A 19,515-nucleotide genomic window follows, 5' to 3' on the forward strand; every position below is an offset into this window, starting at 1 on the left:
TTTCGTATATCGCATGAATTAAGAAATAGATATTTCGCTTCGATGTCCAGAAATAATATTTTAACTGATCAAAAATCTGTCGGTGAAGTAATATGACGTAATATATGGAATTATATTTTTATAAGGAGTTCCGTCGTGGCTAAGCGGTTAGCGTACGCACCTTGGACGTAAGAGACCCGATTCGATTCATTGTGTGAGCTCATTTGTTTCGTATTCCACGCTAATCAATAGGTAAACGTCTCATATAGCCTCGCTGCTGAAAGGAAAGTTAAACTCAACATCAACTCAGCGTTAGTTTTCTACCATCAATAGAAGGAAGAGATAGACGATACTATAATGCTAAAACCATGCATTTATTTCTTTGGCACATATTACAAAGCATCGAACTATTTGCGACATTAATTATAAAAGCTTTAAGAAAAAAGAAGCTTTATGAATATTAAGTCGCTTCAAGCGTTCAAATCGCTTTATAAAAATCCAGATTATTAATTACAAAAACTTTTTACATTGTAAGTAAAAATACAAGCATATTGTAATGATTTCTCGGGTAGAGCAATAAATGTACTCGGGATTTGGACTTTTCCTTTCACCCTTTTAATACAAAAGTTTTATGTACACAAATTATAGTAAGAAATTCCTCTGATATTTAGATAGGTAAGATTAGATAGGAGCCCGGTGACCAAGCGTCATAGGCTTTGGGGTTAGGTACTCTCGGTGACCGTGCGTCGTGAGAGGGGTGTAGATTAGGTTTCTCTCTCTCGGTGACCGTGCGCAGTGAGAAAGAGGATAGGAACCCGTTGACCAAGCGTCGTGGGTATAAGGATAGATATTCTCGGTAACCAAGCGTCGTGAGAGGGGTTTTAGGTGTTATGATCAATCCGTAAAGGTTGATGTTGGTCGAGGTGTGCAGGTCCTTTTTATTTTTTCTTGTCGGCTTCCATCGTCGATTCTCGTCCTTCCGAGTGTTGGCGATGGTGATCGACTCCTCTTCGGGAACTTCGTCAGTTTGTTTTTATTTATTAGTGACACATTTAGTTCACACGTGGTTATTGCCTGGTACGGCAATGTGGGGATCCTTACAATTTATTGTTTTTATCTCTCTCACATACTCTCTGTCTCTCTTTCCCCTGTCTCTCTCTTACACACAGTATCTCTCCTTCTCTACATATACACTTTTATATTGAAGTAGTTATCAGGAACATTAATAAGTTTCATTTTGTACGTGTAGCTTAAGGTTGGTATTCAAATCAGAAATCTGTTCCAATTAAAACAATGTTAACGTTTATCATTTTAGTGTCTTCGTATACTAATGATGGGCATTGTGAATAAATGTGACTGAGGATTGAAATGTGACGAAATGAGTTGATTTTATTTTTTCGAGCACTTCAGAACAGAACTTCATATTTAAGGAAATGTTTGAATATATTTAGAAAAAAACATCGCGCATCGCAGTGGTCGAGCCCCTTGACCACTGAACCACGATTACTACGTGTTAATTGATTCGTTTTTAATCTGTTTACGAGCAGTATTTGATTCAAAATATAGGAGTTTTCTATTTTTTTTAATCTCCAATGTTGATAATTAAGTGAATATAATGATATAATGCTCTGCGAGTCCTCAATTACACGTTCCTTTGTTTTGCCAATCTACTTTAAAAAAAAGCACTTAAGTAATCTCTACGCTAAGCTACTGTTTTCAGCAACAAGAAAGGGTTCTTTATTTAGACGATCCAGATTAAGTAACGCCTTAGATGAATGGTTAGCGTGGAGAGTTCCTAATTTCCCAGTTGGAGATTCGATTCGCGCCCTTTTCATTTACACTTTTTTCTGTCTTTCATTTAGAACGCTGAGCTTCAGTTGGATTGTGCTAAATAAAAGATAATGTCCAGTGGAGAAATTCAGTGATGATGTAATCCTGAAAGTAAAGGAAGAAATACGAATGGAGATTTAATTCTGTTAATGGTTCTATATTTGATATTATCTGTCAATATCGTGCATTTTTAAATTGTTGTTAATTGAACTATATTTTCCCGTTTTCTCCTTGTGTATCAATGTGTAAATTTTCACAAATACTATAGAAATCATTACCCTTCGGTTATATTTGCAGCTTAAGGGAAAATACGCTTAGTACGGATAAATTCTCCAACTCGTTTGTGTGTTATCGAATTTTGTATTTTTAATATATACAAATAAATTTACTGCATACCAATATTTATCATTCTCCAAAGTCATTTAACGAATAATGAAATCGGAAAGTTGTTCTTTCCAAGTAGTATTACGTATCAATCAGTGGCGCCGGAACGGGCATTGTTTGACCCCCAAAATTTTCATTGGTGGCTGGGCTCGTCCCTGAATTATCGTTTCATGTTTTAATTGATTTACAGGTAGAACTACTGTTAATAGATTCAAAACTCAGCGCAAGACTTTGTGTTTACTTAAAAAATGTCCTGCTACGTATGCCGTATTATATATCCGTATGTTATTTGATACACTTATGTGTATAGGAATTTGAAGTATGTTAACTTATTTATGATACCTCATTTGAGTTAATTATAGGATTACTAAAGGCCCCTGTCTGTTATCTTCTCATCGGCATATCTGGTGTCCGTATATTCATGTATATTCTTGATGTAGGTACTATTTCACATTCTGTAATATATACTACAGAAAGTATCAGGGATATTTTGTGATCTTTCATAGGGATTAACTGGTGCATTCGCAGTACACAAAGTTCAAATGGAATGGGAGGAAGGTAATGTCTAACAGACTATTAAAATTTCTCTCTCGGAAGGAGGAGTTCCCAAACGCACGCATCATCCTCTTGGGAAAGCGTGAAGTGTACACGAAATCTGTACAATACTCCATTTATACGTTCTAAAATTTCGAAGTAAATATTAGTAAAAATAAAGGTTCTCCACACGCAATGGTTGTTGCATTTCCAAGATTAAAATTCCCAGCACGATACAGAGAAGTAAGTTATACCGTTCGGAAGGCGGGTTCATGTCATAAACAGAAGGCATGATTCGTTATCCTACGACAATTAGGAATGTGACAGGAATTTTTTATCTAGAATTCGGTGTTTTTCATCCTATAGGGAACATGCATATTGTTTAACATGGGTCAATATTTTTTCTCGCCCTTAATTTTAAAGCGATGAGATGGGTATTTCATACAGTTATTATATGTACTATGTAGTATATTTCGGAATATTTTGGGCGCTGAGCGTTAACACCCGGGGCGCACGGAGAGGCCCAAAATTGGAAAAAAAGTTTTTGTTTACAACGATTTCACCTATCGGAGAATTTTCTCCCCACAGGTGCACGATGGGAATACGAAAGTTATACAGTTCAAAAGGCCGATTCATGTCGAACAAGACGAAGTACAATTCATGTTATTACAACGATTAGTCTTTATGCTGAAACGGATTGGATATAAATTGATTGAAAATGTATTATCGAGGGAAAATTGGTAAATCGGCTATAGCGTCAATACTATTTTTGCCTACATTCTCCTCATTATTTTCACAATTATGCAAAGTTTTTTGCTACCATTCACATCTGTGAGTAATATAAATTCACGATAAAAAAGGATTTGTTTTCCTAAAAATCAATGTTTCCAACTTTGAATGGGAATTTCTTACATTTGGTGCGTAGAAGTCAATTTGGCTAATGCAGTTGGAAAATCTGCTTCATTACAAACAAACGAGAGACGAACAATGATCCTAGCGTCAATAGTGTTGGTACTGCAGCTGCTAGACTGAAAGCCTAAAAATTACACTAAAAATCCCATAATTGAAAAGGGTTAAACATTAGAAAATGGCATACTTTGCTCTTTATCTCTCCAATCAGAACATCTCTAATAAAATTTGTAGAGCATTAAATTATATTTCCAAGGGTACCAATATTTTGAAATTTATTTCCAAAAATAGCCGTACAGCGAGGTAAGTTTGAAGGAAAGTACATTTTAATTCCAATGCTGATGCTCTGAATGGCACCCTTTAATTTCATATCACGTCAGTCAATAAAGTTTTTGTGTCGAAGATAAAAGCTGATTTTTTCCAATATAAGAAAAACAGTTCTCACCTTTCACCTTTGAGCTCCCCTCCACTGTCATGGTCATTTCTAGATCTCTGGTCACTCGAAACGACCGTGCGTTAAGAATCACGAAATTTTGAGATAATTAGATATGTCCTTTAGAGCTTTAAAATCCATTTATAGTTATATTCAGGTTGATTCAGATTTCTCAATCCTATTTGTGTACACTATTTTCACCGGTCCTTGAAAATGATTTATTTTTAAACAAAAATGGTTTAAACAAAAAGCTTACATAATGAAAAAGCAAAACGTATATAAATAAGGTAAGAGGATATGTAAAGATGTCACTAGTGAGTGCAAACTACATTTAGAGGTGATATATAGGGTGATTGATAACATCGTTGTACACCTGAAGGATATTTTTGAAATCAAGAATGATCTTTATTTTCTCAGAGATCACTTTAAAAAATGTTTACGCAAAATCCTCAATAACCTCAATTTTTATTTTGTATGTAATTTATGAGAATATAACATCGAACTTCATTAAATATTACTAATTACTGGAAACAAGCAAAACTATAAAAATATTCTTCATTAATATATCAAATCTGGGCAAAATTATATATTTTCTTGGTCTTTTGAATCCTCATCAGGTGAATCATTTTCTCGTACATACCGGCAAGTGTTTGTAAGTAAGTATAACCGGTATAACATTTGTTACCATTACAGCCACAGATTTTCATGCACCCTATTGAAGCCCACACACACTTGCAATTGCTTGTGTCTCACGCAGTGCTCTCAACGGGTCGGGCCCGGGTCTGGTTAAAGACCGACCCGACCCTACCCGACCTGACTGATCCGACCAGATTGACCTGACACGGCAACCCGACCCGAGCTGACCCGGTTGACCCCACCCGAGTAGCCTGACCCGACAACCCGACCCGAGTAGACACGACCCGTTTGAGAGCGCTATGGTCACGACACTGGGTTAACGCCATACGCACTCCCATTGGGAATTAATCACGGACCACGTCTACTGAAGTCTTACACGTTAACCACTAGCTACATCAAGCGCAGGATTTGTGTATGCATCTTAATGAATATTTGGCACTTTTGAGGTTTGGTTATTTCTTTTTATAACTGATGCCAATGTCCGGCGTGGGAGAAATTTATTTTTTCTCTTGCTTAATTCTATGTGACGACATTTTTCTTCAAGGTCAGTGTTCTCACCTGCTCGGACGGCAGGGGGTCATCTCGGAAGGCAGTAGCAAGAGTGTCTTGATGGAGACAAAAGGAAATCGTTTAACTACAATGATAAGGGTTGAGGAAAGAGGAGAACACCTGTGATTTTTCCAACCCTTCAACTTTGATTTTTCTTTCTCGCTAATTAAAACGTATTTTACAGTATAAATAGATGCACGTAAGAAGATACGTAATATGAATTTTGTAATTTAAAATTTAAAAATACAGTATGATAATTATAAATTACTAATTTTATTTCATCACTTTCAGCCCAACAAATGAAATTCAAACAATTCTCACTCTCGGTCTAGGTCATCAATACTGCGTCTTATTCTTTGTCTTGCAAGTGTTGGTCCTGCATTTCGTAGTATTGGTGGTCTTTGATGCTATACAAGAGCCAATCGCCTCATCGGTACAAATTAAGACCAAGTGTGATTTTGATTATGACCTTTCATACTATACGGAAAGCAAGAAAATATGCTCATTGCCTCTTGGTGATCACCAAAACAAGGCCAAGAGCAAGATTACTATGAACTTCGTATTGCATATCCAATCTTTATCTTGTTCTTGTATCGATGTCTTTGGGCTTGGTGAAATAAAATGAAATATTCAGTTTTAGGTCTCTTGATTCTGCACCGAGGCTAAGGGATATGGTGACCATTGGAAATGATTGAAATAGTGGAATGAAGAAAGTGGGAGGAAACAGGGGAACCCCGAGAAAACCCACTACACGGCGTTTCTCCACCACAAAGCCCACTTAGCACAACTTGGGATCGAACCATGGAATCCATGCACCAGAGACGAATTCTCTACCACTGAGTTACCGCGGCCCTGCTTGGGCTTGGTCGTCCATATCCATCTTTCTTTTGTCCTTGCAAAACAACTTCTAGTTTTGTTCTAAATCCAGACTCCATGTTGGCGTAGATATTAATATTACAGTCGATTGGTAAAATCAATATTCCACATTTAAAAATTAAAGTACACATAAGTACAAAGATAAGCATTTACCATAAAAACACTAGCTGCAAGTATTCAAAATAGATTTATGGTTCTAGGCAGCTAGTGAAAAACAGCAGCTTTGGACTCCAGCTGAGTTTAAGTTCCACCTAAACTCAGTTGACCAAAGTGAGCTGACCCGACTGACCCGACTGACCCGACTGACCCGACCCGACAACCCGACCCGACTAGCCTGACCCTACTGACCCGACCCGAGTTGACCTGACCAGACCAGTTAGAGGGCACTAGTCGCACATATGTTTACATGTACAAGACTTTAACTTTGGGGAACTTTAAGCCATTGACTCCTGAGTAGTCAATTTGAACACAAATTTTCCATTCGTAGTTTGCCAGCCAAATGTTCGAGTTGAAAAAACGCAATATTCAAATTGTGTCTCTTCCAGTAAGCACATGTAACGCTTGCAAGAATTGGTTTATTTCATCGTTGATCTCATTCACATTTGTGTGGATTAAAATAAATTGTAATTTTATTGGTTTTTAGTAGACATCCTTAATTGTTTCTAAAAATATATAAGGAAAACAGTAACATCGCACAATGGCCGTCAGACATTACACAATAACTTTACAGAAACACATATGTTATGCATCAAAAATGAGGATATGAAATAGTACAGTATCAACCTATGCAAGTTAGACTGTACGTATCATATCAAATTATCACCAGTTAATTAGACTATCCGAATGTTCTCACCATCAGTGAGCCTTATTTCAGAAACTACAGTCTTCAGTGCCACTTACAGAGCTGTCACTGTCTTCTGCTGCTGTAATGTGAGAAGGCTCCACTAGAAGAACTAGCATTGCTGTTGAAAGTTTATATTTCTTGCTTTACAGATGTCTTGCTTTGCTTTGCTTTGCAGAGGAAATGACAGGGTCGGACGTAGTAAGTTTAAAAGCTGGTTTTGTAGCTTATATTGAGAATTTTCTGCAATGATTCTGCCTCAATCGACTAACGTCTTTATTTCGTGCTTCCTGAGCTTCTTCGCTTAATTGTCCAAAAGGAAGTGATGCAGAAGGAATTATATAAGGACCATGAAGCAAACGTTTATGCACAAACGCAGAGTTGTAGTACCACGGATACTCCTCGACGAACATCTTAGCATTCTGTAGCGCATTCTCACCCAATGCACGAACATTAATGTTAAATCTGGAACAAATAACTCCCAGCACACCACCAAACCTCTCAATAAGTATCTCATCAAGACCAGTAACTGTTGCTAACAGACTTGGATCTTGGAAAAATCTTCGTGCCCTATTTTTATCATTAGATGACAAATTTCCATCAGGCTTGCGTTGGTCTACCAAAAGACCGATTCAGTTTTGAATTTTGTACGTACCGTTTCTTTTCTTATTGCGACTTTTTTTTGTTTATCTGCTTCCCTAACTTGCCGTTTCTTAATATCAGGCAGATAATAAGACACGTACAAGGCATTTGTAAAAGCGCATCCCTGTGTCGAGAGTAGATAATCCAAACTTAAAGTATCAATATTAATGGACCTCCTTCTAACTTTATCAGTATCGTTCATTTGCGTCGGTGAAGCACAGAAAAAGTAACATTTCATAGAAAAGGCTTTAAGGAAAACATATTATATGAAATATTATTCTTAAAATCGTTATCTTCTTTCACACGACCTTCAATTACTTTGTCTTAGTAGCATTACTGGCTTTCTCAAAGTTTATGTTTAACAGGTCTCTGTATGTTGGCTTATAATCTATGTTTACACCTCTAAAGATAAGAAAAATTAATTCGAAAATTATAAGTCACATTATCTTTATGCAGCGCATTACCATCAGGTATCTAATATATTTGTCATCACCATGTCGTTTGTAAAGCTGTAAGATTTGTCTTTACTACTGTTGCTGACTTCTTGCTAGAACAGTAGTTTTAAAATCCATCACGTCATGATACAATTTCCAGTGCCTTATGTATAGGGGGATGCATGGGAAGCTATAGTTTTCACATGTCACACCTTACATATTGTAGACTTCAACAATGCTTGTATTTTAGGTGTAAACAATAGTGCCTTTTTGAAATGGAAATATTGTATGTACTCATCTCGATTACAGTAACTTGCTTAGTTCAATCTACATCACCTAGTTTTCATTCTCCACATTTACAACGTACATGATTAATGTGTGCAATAATAATTGCAACACTCAGTAATAATCCACACTGATACTATATCTAAAGCTCGCTTGAATTTCTTTTGTTATTTTGTTTCTATTAGCTACTCATACAAACACTCAAGCTTCACTTGAAAATCATACAGACAAGGCATCTTCAAAGCTACAGCGTAAATTCATAGTGCGTTTTCAGCCTTGTGGTTTTGTCAAACTAGGTCAGTGTTACTTATCATAAAACATTTACTTTGAAAAAATTAGGTTATGCTCGACCTTTTAGATTTTCTATCGCACTGTGCATCGCTGTTTTTCGAGTCAATGACCAGCTGCTTATACCCGCAGCTGAAAGCGTGGTATGTGTGAAATGATCCTCCTCTTAGCCTATTCAGGATTATATTACAAAAAGGTAGGTCTTCCCCCTGTGATGACCCCAGGTCAAGTAAGTCTGTAAAGCCACTCGATGTGATAACTAACTTTTCGTCTTTCAATGTTTGCTTCTGAATCTAATCAGCTGTAAAGAAAGAAATGCTACGAAGTCAGATTTGTTTTTTTTAGGATAATGAATAAAACATTTTTCTATGTTGAGGAAGGATAACTATTATTCAATATTTATCCGGATGTGTCAGTAAATGCTAGCTGTTCGCCTAAATCTTGTGTCTCCTTTAATAGAACATTGTCTGTAATGTTCTAATAATTCATCAATTCGTGAACACGCCATGTTTAGAAAGGTCTGTAGAGATTTTACTAAAATTTCCGAAAAATCACCACCAGTCAGTTCGGAAACATTGGGAAACAGAAAGCATAGGATTAATGTTTTCAAAAATCATACTTGCTAAGTAATTTAGGATTTGGTAAAGTCGATGATGAGACAATAGCACGTTCATAAGAATTTATGGTGATTCACAAAAGTCTTTGATCAGTGCTCTCTGTGCTGATTTCGTCGGTCACAAAAAGCCGAACATCTCAGTCCAATGAAGTCTTCTCTAATGTTCGATATCAAGCGAGCACTTGTTCAAACATACATTTAGCGGCACGCCAGCGACTCGAATATTGATTACCTTCGACTCGAACATTTTGTTTGGTAATCTACGAATGGAAAAATTGTGCTCAAATGAGCTATTCAGGAGCCTATTACTAACATTTGCCCAGATTTAAAGTCTTGCACATGTAAACATACGCAAACACGTGGGACACAAACAATTGCAAATGTGTGCGGGCTTCAGTAGAGTGCACGAAAACCTTTAGCTGTAATGGTAACAAGTATTATACCGGTTATACTTATTTATAAGCACTTACCAGCATGTACCAGAAAATGATTCATCTGATGAGGATTTAAAAGACTAAAGAAATAGGTAATTTTGGGAAGACTTGATATGGTATTGCAGAATATTATCATTAGTTTTGCTTGTTTCCAGTAATTAGTAAGCACTTAATGAAGTTCGAAATAATATTCTCATAAATTACATACACAATACAAATAGAGTTATTGAGGTTTCTGCATAAACATTGTTAAAGTGATCATTGAGAAAATACAGACCATTCTTGATTTACGAAATACTTTCAGGTGTACAACGATGCTATCAATGACCCTACACATCACCTTTAAATTGCGTTTGCCCTCATTTAAGATATCTTTACTTATGTTCTTATCTTATTTATAATTTCTGCTTTTTGATTATGGTAAGATAAACATTTTTGTTAAAGAAATAACGAATTATTTTCAACGACTGATAGAAATACTATACAAAAATAAACTTGCAAAATCTAAATCTGGTCAACGATCCAGAAATAATCATGACAGTGCATGAGAGCTTAAGGGAGAAGAGTGAGAACTGTTCTTTAAATATTGGAAAAAATCAGCTATTATATCCGAAACTAAACTTTTGTCTACTGACGTGATCTGAAATTCAATGGTGCCATTCAGAACATCAGCATTCGAAACAAGTGGCACTTTCCTTTAAACGTACCTCGCCGTACGACTATTTCTGGAAGTAAATCTAACAATATTGGTATCGTCGGAAAGATAATTTGTGCTCTACAAATGTTATTAGAGGTGTTCTTTCCGTATGCCAACTCATTGGCGAGATACAGAGCAACACAGAGATATTAAGGAAAAAATATGTCACTCTTAATGTTCTAGTTTTCCGAAAACCGGTTGGGTCTATTTAATGAATTAATAGACAAAATCCTAAACACACATTACAGATAAAACCGGAAAAAGTAATTAATTAATATTTTGATTAGTTTTGGAATTACGGCCTTTTATTTGAAATTGTAATTTTTAGCTTCAATAGAGGGGGTGGGGTGTACGGCGGGACCTTCAGCTCGCATTAAGCTACCAGCGGTCTAGAAATGATCAGGATAATGGATTAGAGTATTTAGGACCCCGGTTGCTTTTACTCTCTCGGGTTGATCCAACTTAATATTTTGGGGACTTTTCCAGATTCTGCCTCTCGACTAATATGTATATAAGTATTTAAAAGAGAAACGACAATAACGATAAGGACAAAGAAAGAGTAGTACACCTCGCCTTTTTTTATTTGTATTCTACCGAAAATTAAAAAAAAGAAATTCAGTTAGTTTTCTTTAAACACATTCTTAATGTTATAAAATACTCCATGTACATAGTTTTCAAAATAGTTATAAAACAGACAAAATAGTTAATACATGGGGAAGAGGTAAAACAGAACTTTGCGATGTCAAGGAAACGAAAAGTATAACCTTTCATATCACACCTGTACTATAAATGTTTATTACTCCTGCGAAAATGATTAATTTTTACGTATTTATAAAATAAACACGGGAGAGAAACAAGTGTATGTTCACGCTTAGCATCAAATGTATTCTCTGATGGATGTGTCCACGTTTTTTTTACTTGATCTTCCGTTTCGCAATTTTCGTTTCCACCCAATTCCCTGTGGTGATGCTACATGACCTCTAAATTGATATTTATAGGAATATTAATTATTGTAGGTAAACAGTGGCTCATGATAGAATGTTCACCTTTGGTTCAATCGCAGCATGCATCAAATGGATTTCAACAAACACTTCATACCTATGATTCTACATTTTACCATTTAGTTCGTCAATATTATTACCGTCTTCCTTAGTTTCAAAGCATAATCGTTAAAACGTATAGATACAGCACTAACATCAGCCATTTTACATTATTTTACATGTTTCAATAACACCTATGTTATGGGCTGTTCTTTAACTTATGTGGGGATTAGTTTGAAAGAAAACGTGAGCTTGACTTTCAACATTAATCTCAAAGACCACGAAATTTATGGGTTTGACACTAATATCGGCCATTTTGGATTAATTTTACAAGTCTCGGTATTTCCCCCCCCCCCCGTCACCACACCTTGCTCAGCCTCTCTCTTTTTCTCTCACCCCTTTTCCTTCAACTTTCTTCATCCCCATCATTTCATTGCCGAAAATTATGTATTTGATACTAATGTAGCTCATTTTGATAATTTTTACATTTCTCTACGAGTTCCTACGAAAGACGAATGGAACGCATGTAAATGGAGTTTCACCATTGATCTCAGCTACGGCGAAAACTATGAATTCAACAGTAATATCAGTCATTTTATACACTGTATCACGGTGTAAACTCGTTTCCTCTTACATACATCTAGCATCACACTCTTGCTTTAATTATTGTCTTCTTTAGCCGAAAGATATAATCATGGGACTTTGCATCAGCACAAACTTACTTGCGAGAGATCAAAGTAAGGACACCGTGCAATAGATGTGAGCGCACTGGTCCATCACAGAGCCACCGTCTCCTTCAGCTAACAAAGAAGGGTCACGCAGTGGCTCCGCTGAGATCCGAACTAGACAATTGTGTTTGCATTTGATATGCTAAAACTAGACGAATCCCAAAGTTATACGTGGCATTGGGCGGAATGTCGTGAGTTACAACATCTTTTGTAATATAAAAGCTACAAAGCTGGCAGAATTGTTTGAACCGAGTCATTTGTTCGGAAACCGTTAGGTAAATGGAAAACTCGGACAATACGTATCCCATCATTTTCAAGGACACACTTTTCGGATGAAAATGTTTGCCCCAGACTGAGAAATCAAATTCAGGTAATATTATGATATATGATGTAACTTATATGCATTCATGAGACGTAAGACATGAATAATAATATTTATATACAGATGCAGTTGTAGTCAGATGAGCACATAGAAACACGCTTGGACATTCCTCATTGAAGACTACTCTCACCCATTTCGCGCACTAGTTTAAAACAAACACGGATGTCAAGTGATCCAATACCTTCGACTAAAAAAACGTGAAGTTGTCAAAAACATGTCGTAACAAAAACCGAAGCTTTATTCAATGAAACCTTAAAACCAAGTATTTTCACATGAACTTCAGGCAAAAATGTGACTTTCAAAAGTTCATCAAAACAACATCCAATTTCTAACCACGTCTTCAAATATTTAACCCATTTGAAGCCGTTGTTCCAAAATTGGAACATTTACTTTACTTTTATTTTTCATATTAAGAGAATAAAGGTAACAATTTTTGCATGGACCTCTTCATTTGGCACAAATGGTTTAGCAAATGATGTCTTGAATTGGCACAAACGATGTGTACTGTCCATATTATTTGCGTTGAATAAGAACAAATTATGGCGTCTAAAAGGAGGTAAGTGAATTTTATGTTCATTTGTGAATTTTCTACCTACATCATACTCTTTGGGTAGGAGAAGTATTAAGTTTTCAGTGCATGTGAAATGCAACAATTGATTATGATTGTTATTAGTAAAAACGTGTAATAATTTTGAATGTTCCAATATTGGAACAACGAGCTCAAACGGGTATATACAGTTGCGTTTTGTTTGTTCCATTATTGGAACAACGGACCTAAGTCTACTCATAAAGCAATGGAATATGGTAATTTTATTGCATGAATTAGTAATTGTTTCTTACATTTTATGAGCGTATTTTTATTTGATGCTATTTGCGCCGCTTTTGAGGGCATTTTGCGCTTGCATTCGAAATTTATTGGTCTCATGCAGGAGGGAAAATGTATACACAAAAAAATGATTTAATTGTTACACCCACGCAGTATGCTTTTCAGTTGAGTTGAGTTGATTGTGTATTTGACGTTTCTTTCAGCACCGAGGCTATATGAGAATTGGCCTACTCATTAAAGTGGAATTAGCACCACATGAACTTTCGCAGGGATCGAAACTGGTCTCCCATGCCAAAGTCGTGACACTAGCCGCTTAGCAACGAAGAAGATCTTTTTCAGTTGAAGGATGACAGCAAAATAGAGTTGCAGGTGTCTTGACCGCTTATTCGCTGGATCGCACATTTAATTACCTATATGTAGGAGTTGTTAGGAATGCCTAATTACATTTTGTAACATTTATTATTGATTTCACTTTACTGCAGTGAAATAAAAACAGTAAATTTTGGACATAGATTAAGGCATATTATATAGTTATATGTACTGTAGGGGAATCATCAGCAGCCTACACAATTTTGCAGGCCCTGACCACCTTCCTTTCACTTCCTTCCACCAATGTTATCATTAGGTTGATCACTCCAGTGTAAAATGGCCTTTGAGCTGTATCTGGTAGCTTGTAAATAAATAAATATTTTGTTGTTTTCTATTTTAAATGTGTATTTTACAACTTCGTATGGATTTTATTTATTTCTAGAAATACTGTTTTATTTCAGATAGACTGCCAGCGGTCCCGGGTTCGATTCACGGTGCAGGCTCTTGGTCGAAAAAGTGCAAGAAGCTTTTCATACCAGCCATCCTGAATGAGGTTTTCCTCGTTCACACCAAGCAAATGACAGGGTGGTACTTAACATATATGTATCTAACATATAGGGCCGTTTCCTTTCCGCTTGGCTACATTGAAATATTTTTTTTCAGAAGCCTGTACCCTTACAGGCCCGTTGTTCCAAAGATGGAACATTACCAAATTCCGTGACATTTTGGTGAACCATAATGTATTTAAATATGTTATCTACCTTTATTTCTACCAATCTGGCAGGAATCAAGATTAAATTCGACAAAAAAAATAATTTGGTTTTAAATGGGTTTAAGAACGTATCGTCATCATACATTAACCACAAGAATTTTTCCTGTGAACTCAATTACATGTTCCCTTCCAATTACGTCTTCGAAACATTCTACTTGAGTATAAGAATTCTCGTTCTACGACTTCAAATAAATATGAAATAACCTGATCCGGTTATTCATGTAAAAAAATGTGACTTCCAAACTAGTGATAGCAATATTCAATTCCTATGGGGACGTAATTCGAAACACCTCTTATCACGTTCTCAAAATAATAATCAGTAATGTCAGCATTATATATTATAGTATCCTAAATTTCGATGATGAAGTTCTTATAATAACAACTTTAACGTGGAACCCAAGCCAAGCTTCAATGTCTATGGGGACTTCAATATACGAAGTCCCATACTACGTCTTTGAAAAAAGTACAAAATGCTATATACCACTTAGCAACTAAGACCCAATTGATGAATCTGAGCATCATCATCATCATGTCTTCAATAACAACGTTCACGTAGAGTCCAATATTATTTTTTCCTATGAGAACTTCAATCATTGATTATAAAGCATCAGCAATCCTTATTAGATTTCAGCCTCAGGTCCTATCCAACGGTGGTCAGAGTCCAAAATTACTAACCAATACACGAACGCTTCACTCAATACCTGGCAAATCATCAAAAAATCATGTTTTATCTTGTTTATACATATTCAGACAGAAGTCTAAGAGAATAGATGTGTCTTGTTACTTTGAACACCCTGTTTTAGGACGGGCCTAGGGGACAAAGTCAAAACTGACCATGGCAGATCTCTACTCATGCTCTTAGGAAGAGGCAGATATTTTGAAAAGTAAAAGAGTCTTTAATAATAATAATAATAATAATAATAATAATAATAATAATTATTATTATTATTATTATTATTATTATTATTATTATTATTATTATTATTATTATTATTATTATTATTACCATAACAATTGGAATATTAACTAGGACACTTTATATTTCATGGGTGGCTAGCAATTCTGCTACGCTACTAGTCTTCCTTAGTCTGTGGTTCTCTCTCTTTCCCATTTAGTTTTGACGTGTTTTTGCGTTTGGCTTTCATATTAAACCTTTATATTATGCCACCATTTTTAATGAGTTTTTTTCTTTTTTTTTTTGAAAAAAGGAGAGAAACAGCTGTTTCTCTGGTACCTATTTTGCTACATTTCGTCTTGTTTGAGTTGCTTTCGTACGATCATTTTGTAACTTTTCATGTCATCTATTGCTCTCACGACAATAAAATCACCATTCTTGACATTTTCACTTATTCTCTTATTTGCAGTCTGCCTCACTGATATAATTGTAACCAAATTGAGATTTGGTGCAATGCCTTTGTAATTTTGAACCACCAGAACGACGATGTTTTTCGGGTTGGCTACTAATGCAAGAAAGAGAGAATTACAGGTAAGTATGAACTTTTGGAATCGTGTATGCAATACGTAGGATAAACTAAATTCTTTGACGCTTAGAAAAGTAAGAGTCCAACGTGCTCATGTATTTTCTCAATTTTTATTAATAATGTAATATTAATTAAGTAATTAATTCAGCATATCATTTATCTTAGAGCCTGGATTTAGAATTGTTCGTAAGGAAGGTTATTTACCTTATATTATGTTTAACCAGTTAGAGTATATAAAGCAATAGTAGTTGATAGAAAGGAGAAACTTAAATAGTTTTTGCTTTAGAGAACTTGTGGTACTTTAAGCAGGATCGGCTTTAGAATTTTAATGTTGGGTAGGGCCGTTGCTTTGCTTATGGACATATATACATATTTCATTGATTAATTAGAGAAGGAAATTAGTTTTACATTAGTGGTTGGTGCTATTTTTTAATAATTATCTACCATTATTATAGTAAGTAGAGGAAAATGTATTTACTCTTTGTTCTATCTTTCTGCGCTTATTTGTTTTCAAATGTTTTGGGTAGGTCTGTGCCTTACAGACCTACTCGCTAAAGCAGCCACTATATTCAATTCCCCAACTAATTATGTCTATGAATTTGAGCAAACACGTGTAATAGTTTGAAACGTTGGCTTTGTGAGCTAAGCAAAAATACGGATTAAACTATATATTAGAAAGCATTAGCAATCCTTATTAGATACTCCGAAACTAGTATTTCTTACGAAGTGTTTATTATTATTATGTTGATTATTATTTGCTATCCGTAAGAATGTACTAATAAAGTTTAATGAGGAAGTATTTTACTTACCAGGCAAAGCATCGGTTCCGTTATAAATTATAAAACCCACTTCCGGATCTGTAACAATTTAAGATCGTTATCACAAATATTTTGTAATGAAGATACTTGAAACCTTATTATATTATTTCTCTAAATTTTACATTATGATTAATTTTATTTGTTTCTTTTTAAAATAGAAACAACCTCTCATGAAATATAAAGGTGAAACGAATATTATATAAAAGTGATACTATATAAAGGTAAAATGAATAAGATGAAATTCATAAATATCGTCCCCTATTCTATTTTTCTGTTTTCTAGCAAGATAGTTGGGAGAAAATCTGTTATTGTACCACCTATAGTTATTATATACATTTCGTTTAGGCATGTGTTAAACAAAATTTGGAAAAACTATATTTACTTAAGTTATTAATAAAAAATATAAAAACTACAAAATGCCATTCTTTTCTTAAAAGTGTTTATGTATCGCCCCTTTGTTTCTTCTAATATAAAGAAGCAGAAATAGCTGAAAAATTATTAAAAAACAAAAACCGTTTATTAAGTTTTCTAATTTTGCTAACACTTACAACGATGCTTAAGTTTAATAGGCAAACTAAAATCTGAAAACTGTTTGTATTGCAACTGTGAAGAGAAAATGATAAAGTAATATTAATATAATATTAAATTTGGTGCTACGTTCACAATCAAATTAAGAATCACATTAATCCATTCAAACATATATCACAGTTAAACTTTTTACGCTCTTTATCTGAAGAACACTCATCGTGACACTACACAAAACACTTATTGCAATAAATCTATTTTGTTGCCATCTTATCCTGTGAGAATAGTTGTCCACACATTGGCATGTTGCGTTATTGTTGCTGTCTTCCTTATCAGTCAAAATATATACTGCTGTAGCTTCTGTGTCATTTTTGGTTGATGAGTTTGAAGAATTCTTCTAATCCTTTGTCGGGGACCAATAACCTTTCTCGATGTTTTTTTAGATTGCTTCTGTGTTCCAGAAGTAAATGGTTTAGCAGCAGTAGATGCTTGTTCCTGTGTTTCTTGAAAATGATGTTTCCTACGCAATATAGACTGAACAATGCTTTGTTCGATTGATTATTGTTTCCTTTTCTTCTTATCTGATTCCATGATTGTTCCTTTGCGCGGTGAAGCAGTGACCAATTATGCAGCTCCAGCTCTTTTTTAAGTTGAGGGAATCATCCCTGGGACTGCCCTACCAGCTTCCGGACTGATGACTTCATGAATATTGGGAAGCACATTTCTGTTAGTGTTCGAATATTGTCATGGCCTGCTTGCTATTACCTCCACAGCTATTTCTTGATGCTCTCTTGCCTCCTGTTCCCATGCAAGAAACTGAGCGTTAGTAAACATGTCCGGTTTGAAAGGATAAATAACAGTTTTCCTGAAGCCACTTATTAGAATTTCCAACGTAGCAGCACGTACATAACACTCTGAACACAGTGAAGCGCCTTGTAAATTGAAAGCCAGTTTCCCCTAGCCTTCGCATAATAGGTCTTGAGCGGTTACATGAAATATACGTCAAGGGGCTGTAATGTATTGTTATGGTATATTGGGGGTTAGCTATAGAGCTCCACCGCTCACACAGGCCAGACTACACCAACTGTTATGATTATTGGGGGTTCAGTGGTTAGCGCGGGCCGTCGATTGGAAACCGGTGGCCAAATACTCACATCTCGGGGGCTCCACTATAACTAAAACGTGTGATAGAAACAACACAGTGTGTGTTCGTGACAAAGCGCGAGCACACACTATTCCGCTTAAGACAAGATTTATCAGGAACCTTGCCTTATACGGAGTTAGGAATCGCTTCTCTCTCTCTCTCTCTCTTCGCCCAGCCAGACCCCAGCCTATATGTTGGGAATAAATACATCCCTATTTAATCTCGGATAATCCCATCCTCATAAATTCGCTGGTATGAAGTAAGGCTGAAAGAGAAAACGCATCGAAGTTGTAGCTCAGTTAATTCGTTGTCGGTACCTGAATCTACCCAGAATCTAGGAGAAGTTCAATGAAGAGAGAAATGTCAATGCTTAGAAAGTAGAGCTTATTACAATGATAGGATAGTATACAGAACGAGTACAAGCGAGAAGACAGAATGAGATTAATACTAAATTCTCAATACATACTAAATTCTCAATAAATACTAAGGTCACAATTACTTACAATTACTTACAATAAGAGCTATATTCAAGTCTAGTATTGTTTCTTGGCTATTCCAAACGACTAAGTTCTCAGATACGTATTTGATTCCATTATTCTCTTAACTTCTATTTAAAGTCGTGGAAAGGGATAACAATCATAAAAAGGAGAAGAGAACGAAGAAACAAGTAAAGTCACGCTAAAGTGATTCAAGTTATTCCGAAGGGACATAGATGTCTGCTTCACCCAGGCCATGTGCAGGGCGAGGCCGGTCGCCAATTCTAAGTTCGAAAACTACATCTTACAGAAACACTCAGCGCATCGGCTAAGTCCACACATGCCTGACTGGTATCGAAGACTACCAGAGCACGTCTGATCGTCTTGGAAGTCGAAGAAGAAATGAAGACCAGAACTGATCAAGGCCGTTTTCGACTCCTTATATAATACCTGTACAAGGTCGACCTTGGACAGAAAAGGTGGGAGGAGGTGGAGTGGGAAGCTACAAAAGAGAATGGAAGGAGGGAGGTGGGGTATGCTTCGAGCAAGCTACACTAGCGCCTATTTCAACCTGGTGGGTAGAGGGCTAATTCAACTGGCTTTATTTGCTACAGAAATGCTTCGCCAAGGATATTTTTGATAATACG

The 19,515-nt window shown here is 35.8% G+C and overlaps 1 protein-coding gene across 2 annotated transcripts in view; it reads right to left on the minus strand.

The window, feature by feature from the left end:
* LOC145683295 (brachyurin-like) overlaps positions 1–19,515 on the minus strand; it is a 787,572-nt gene that overhangs the window by 540,788 nt on the left and 227,269 nt on the right. For both annotated transcript variants that reach the window (XM_081754655.1, XM_081754654.1), the window contains exon 3: positions 16,715–16,762. In XM_081754655.1, the coding sequence (XP_081610781.1) occupies positions 16,715–16,762 (48 nt within the window). The remainder of the gene's footprint in view (positions 1–16,714; positions 16,763–19,515) is intronic.

The sequence above is a fragment of the Thermobia domestica genome, chromosome 4 (genome assembly GCF_964235325.1).
Source record: "Thermobia domestica chromosome 4, izTheDome1.hap1.1, whole genome shotgun sequence".
In the NCBI taxonomy this organism is placed as follows: domain Eukaryota; kingdom Metazoa; phylum Arthropoda; class Insecta; order Zygentoma; family Lepismatidae; genus Thermobia; species Thermobia domestica.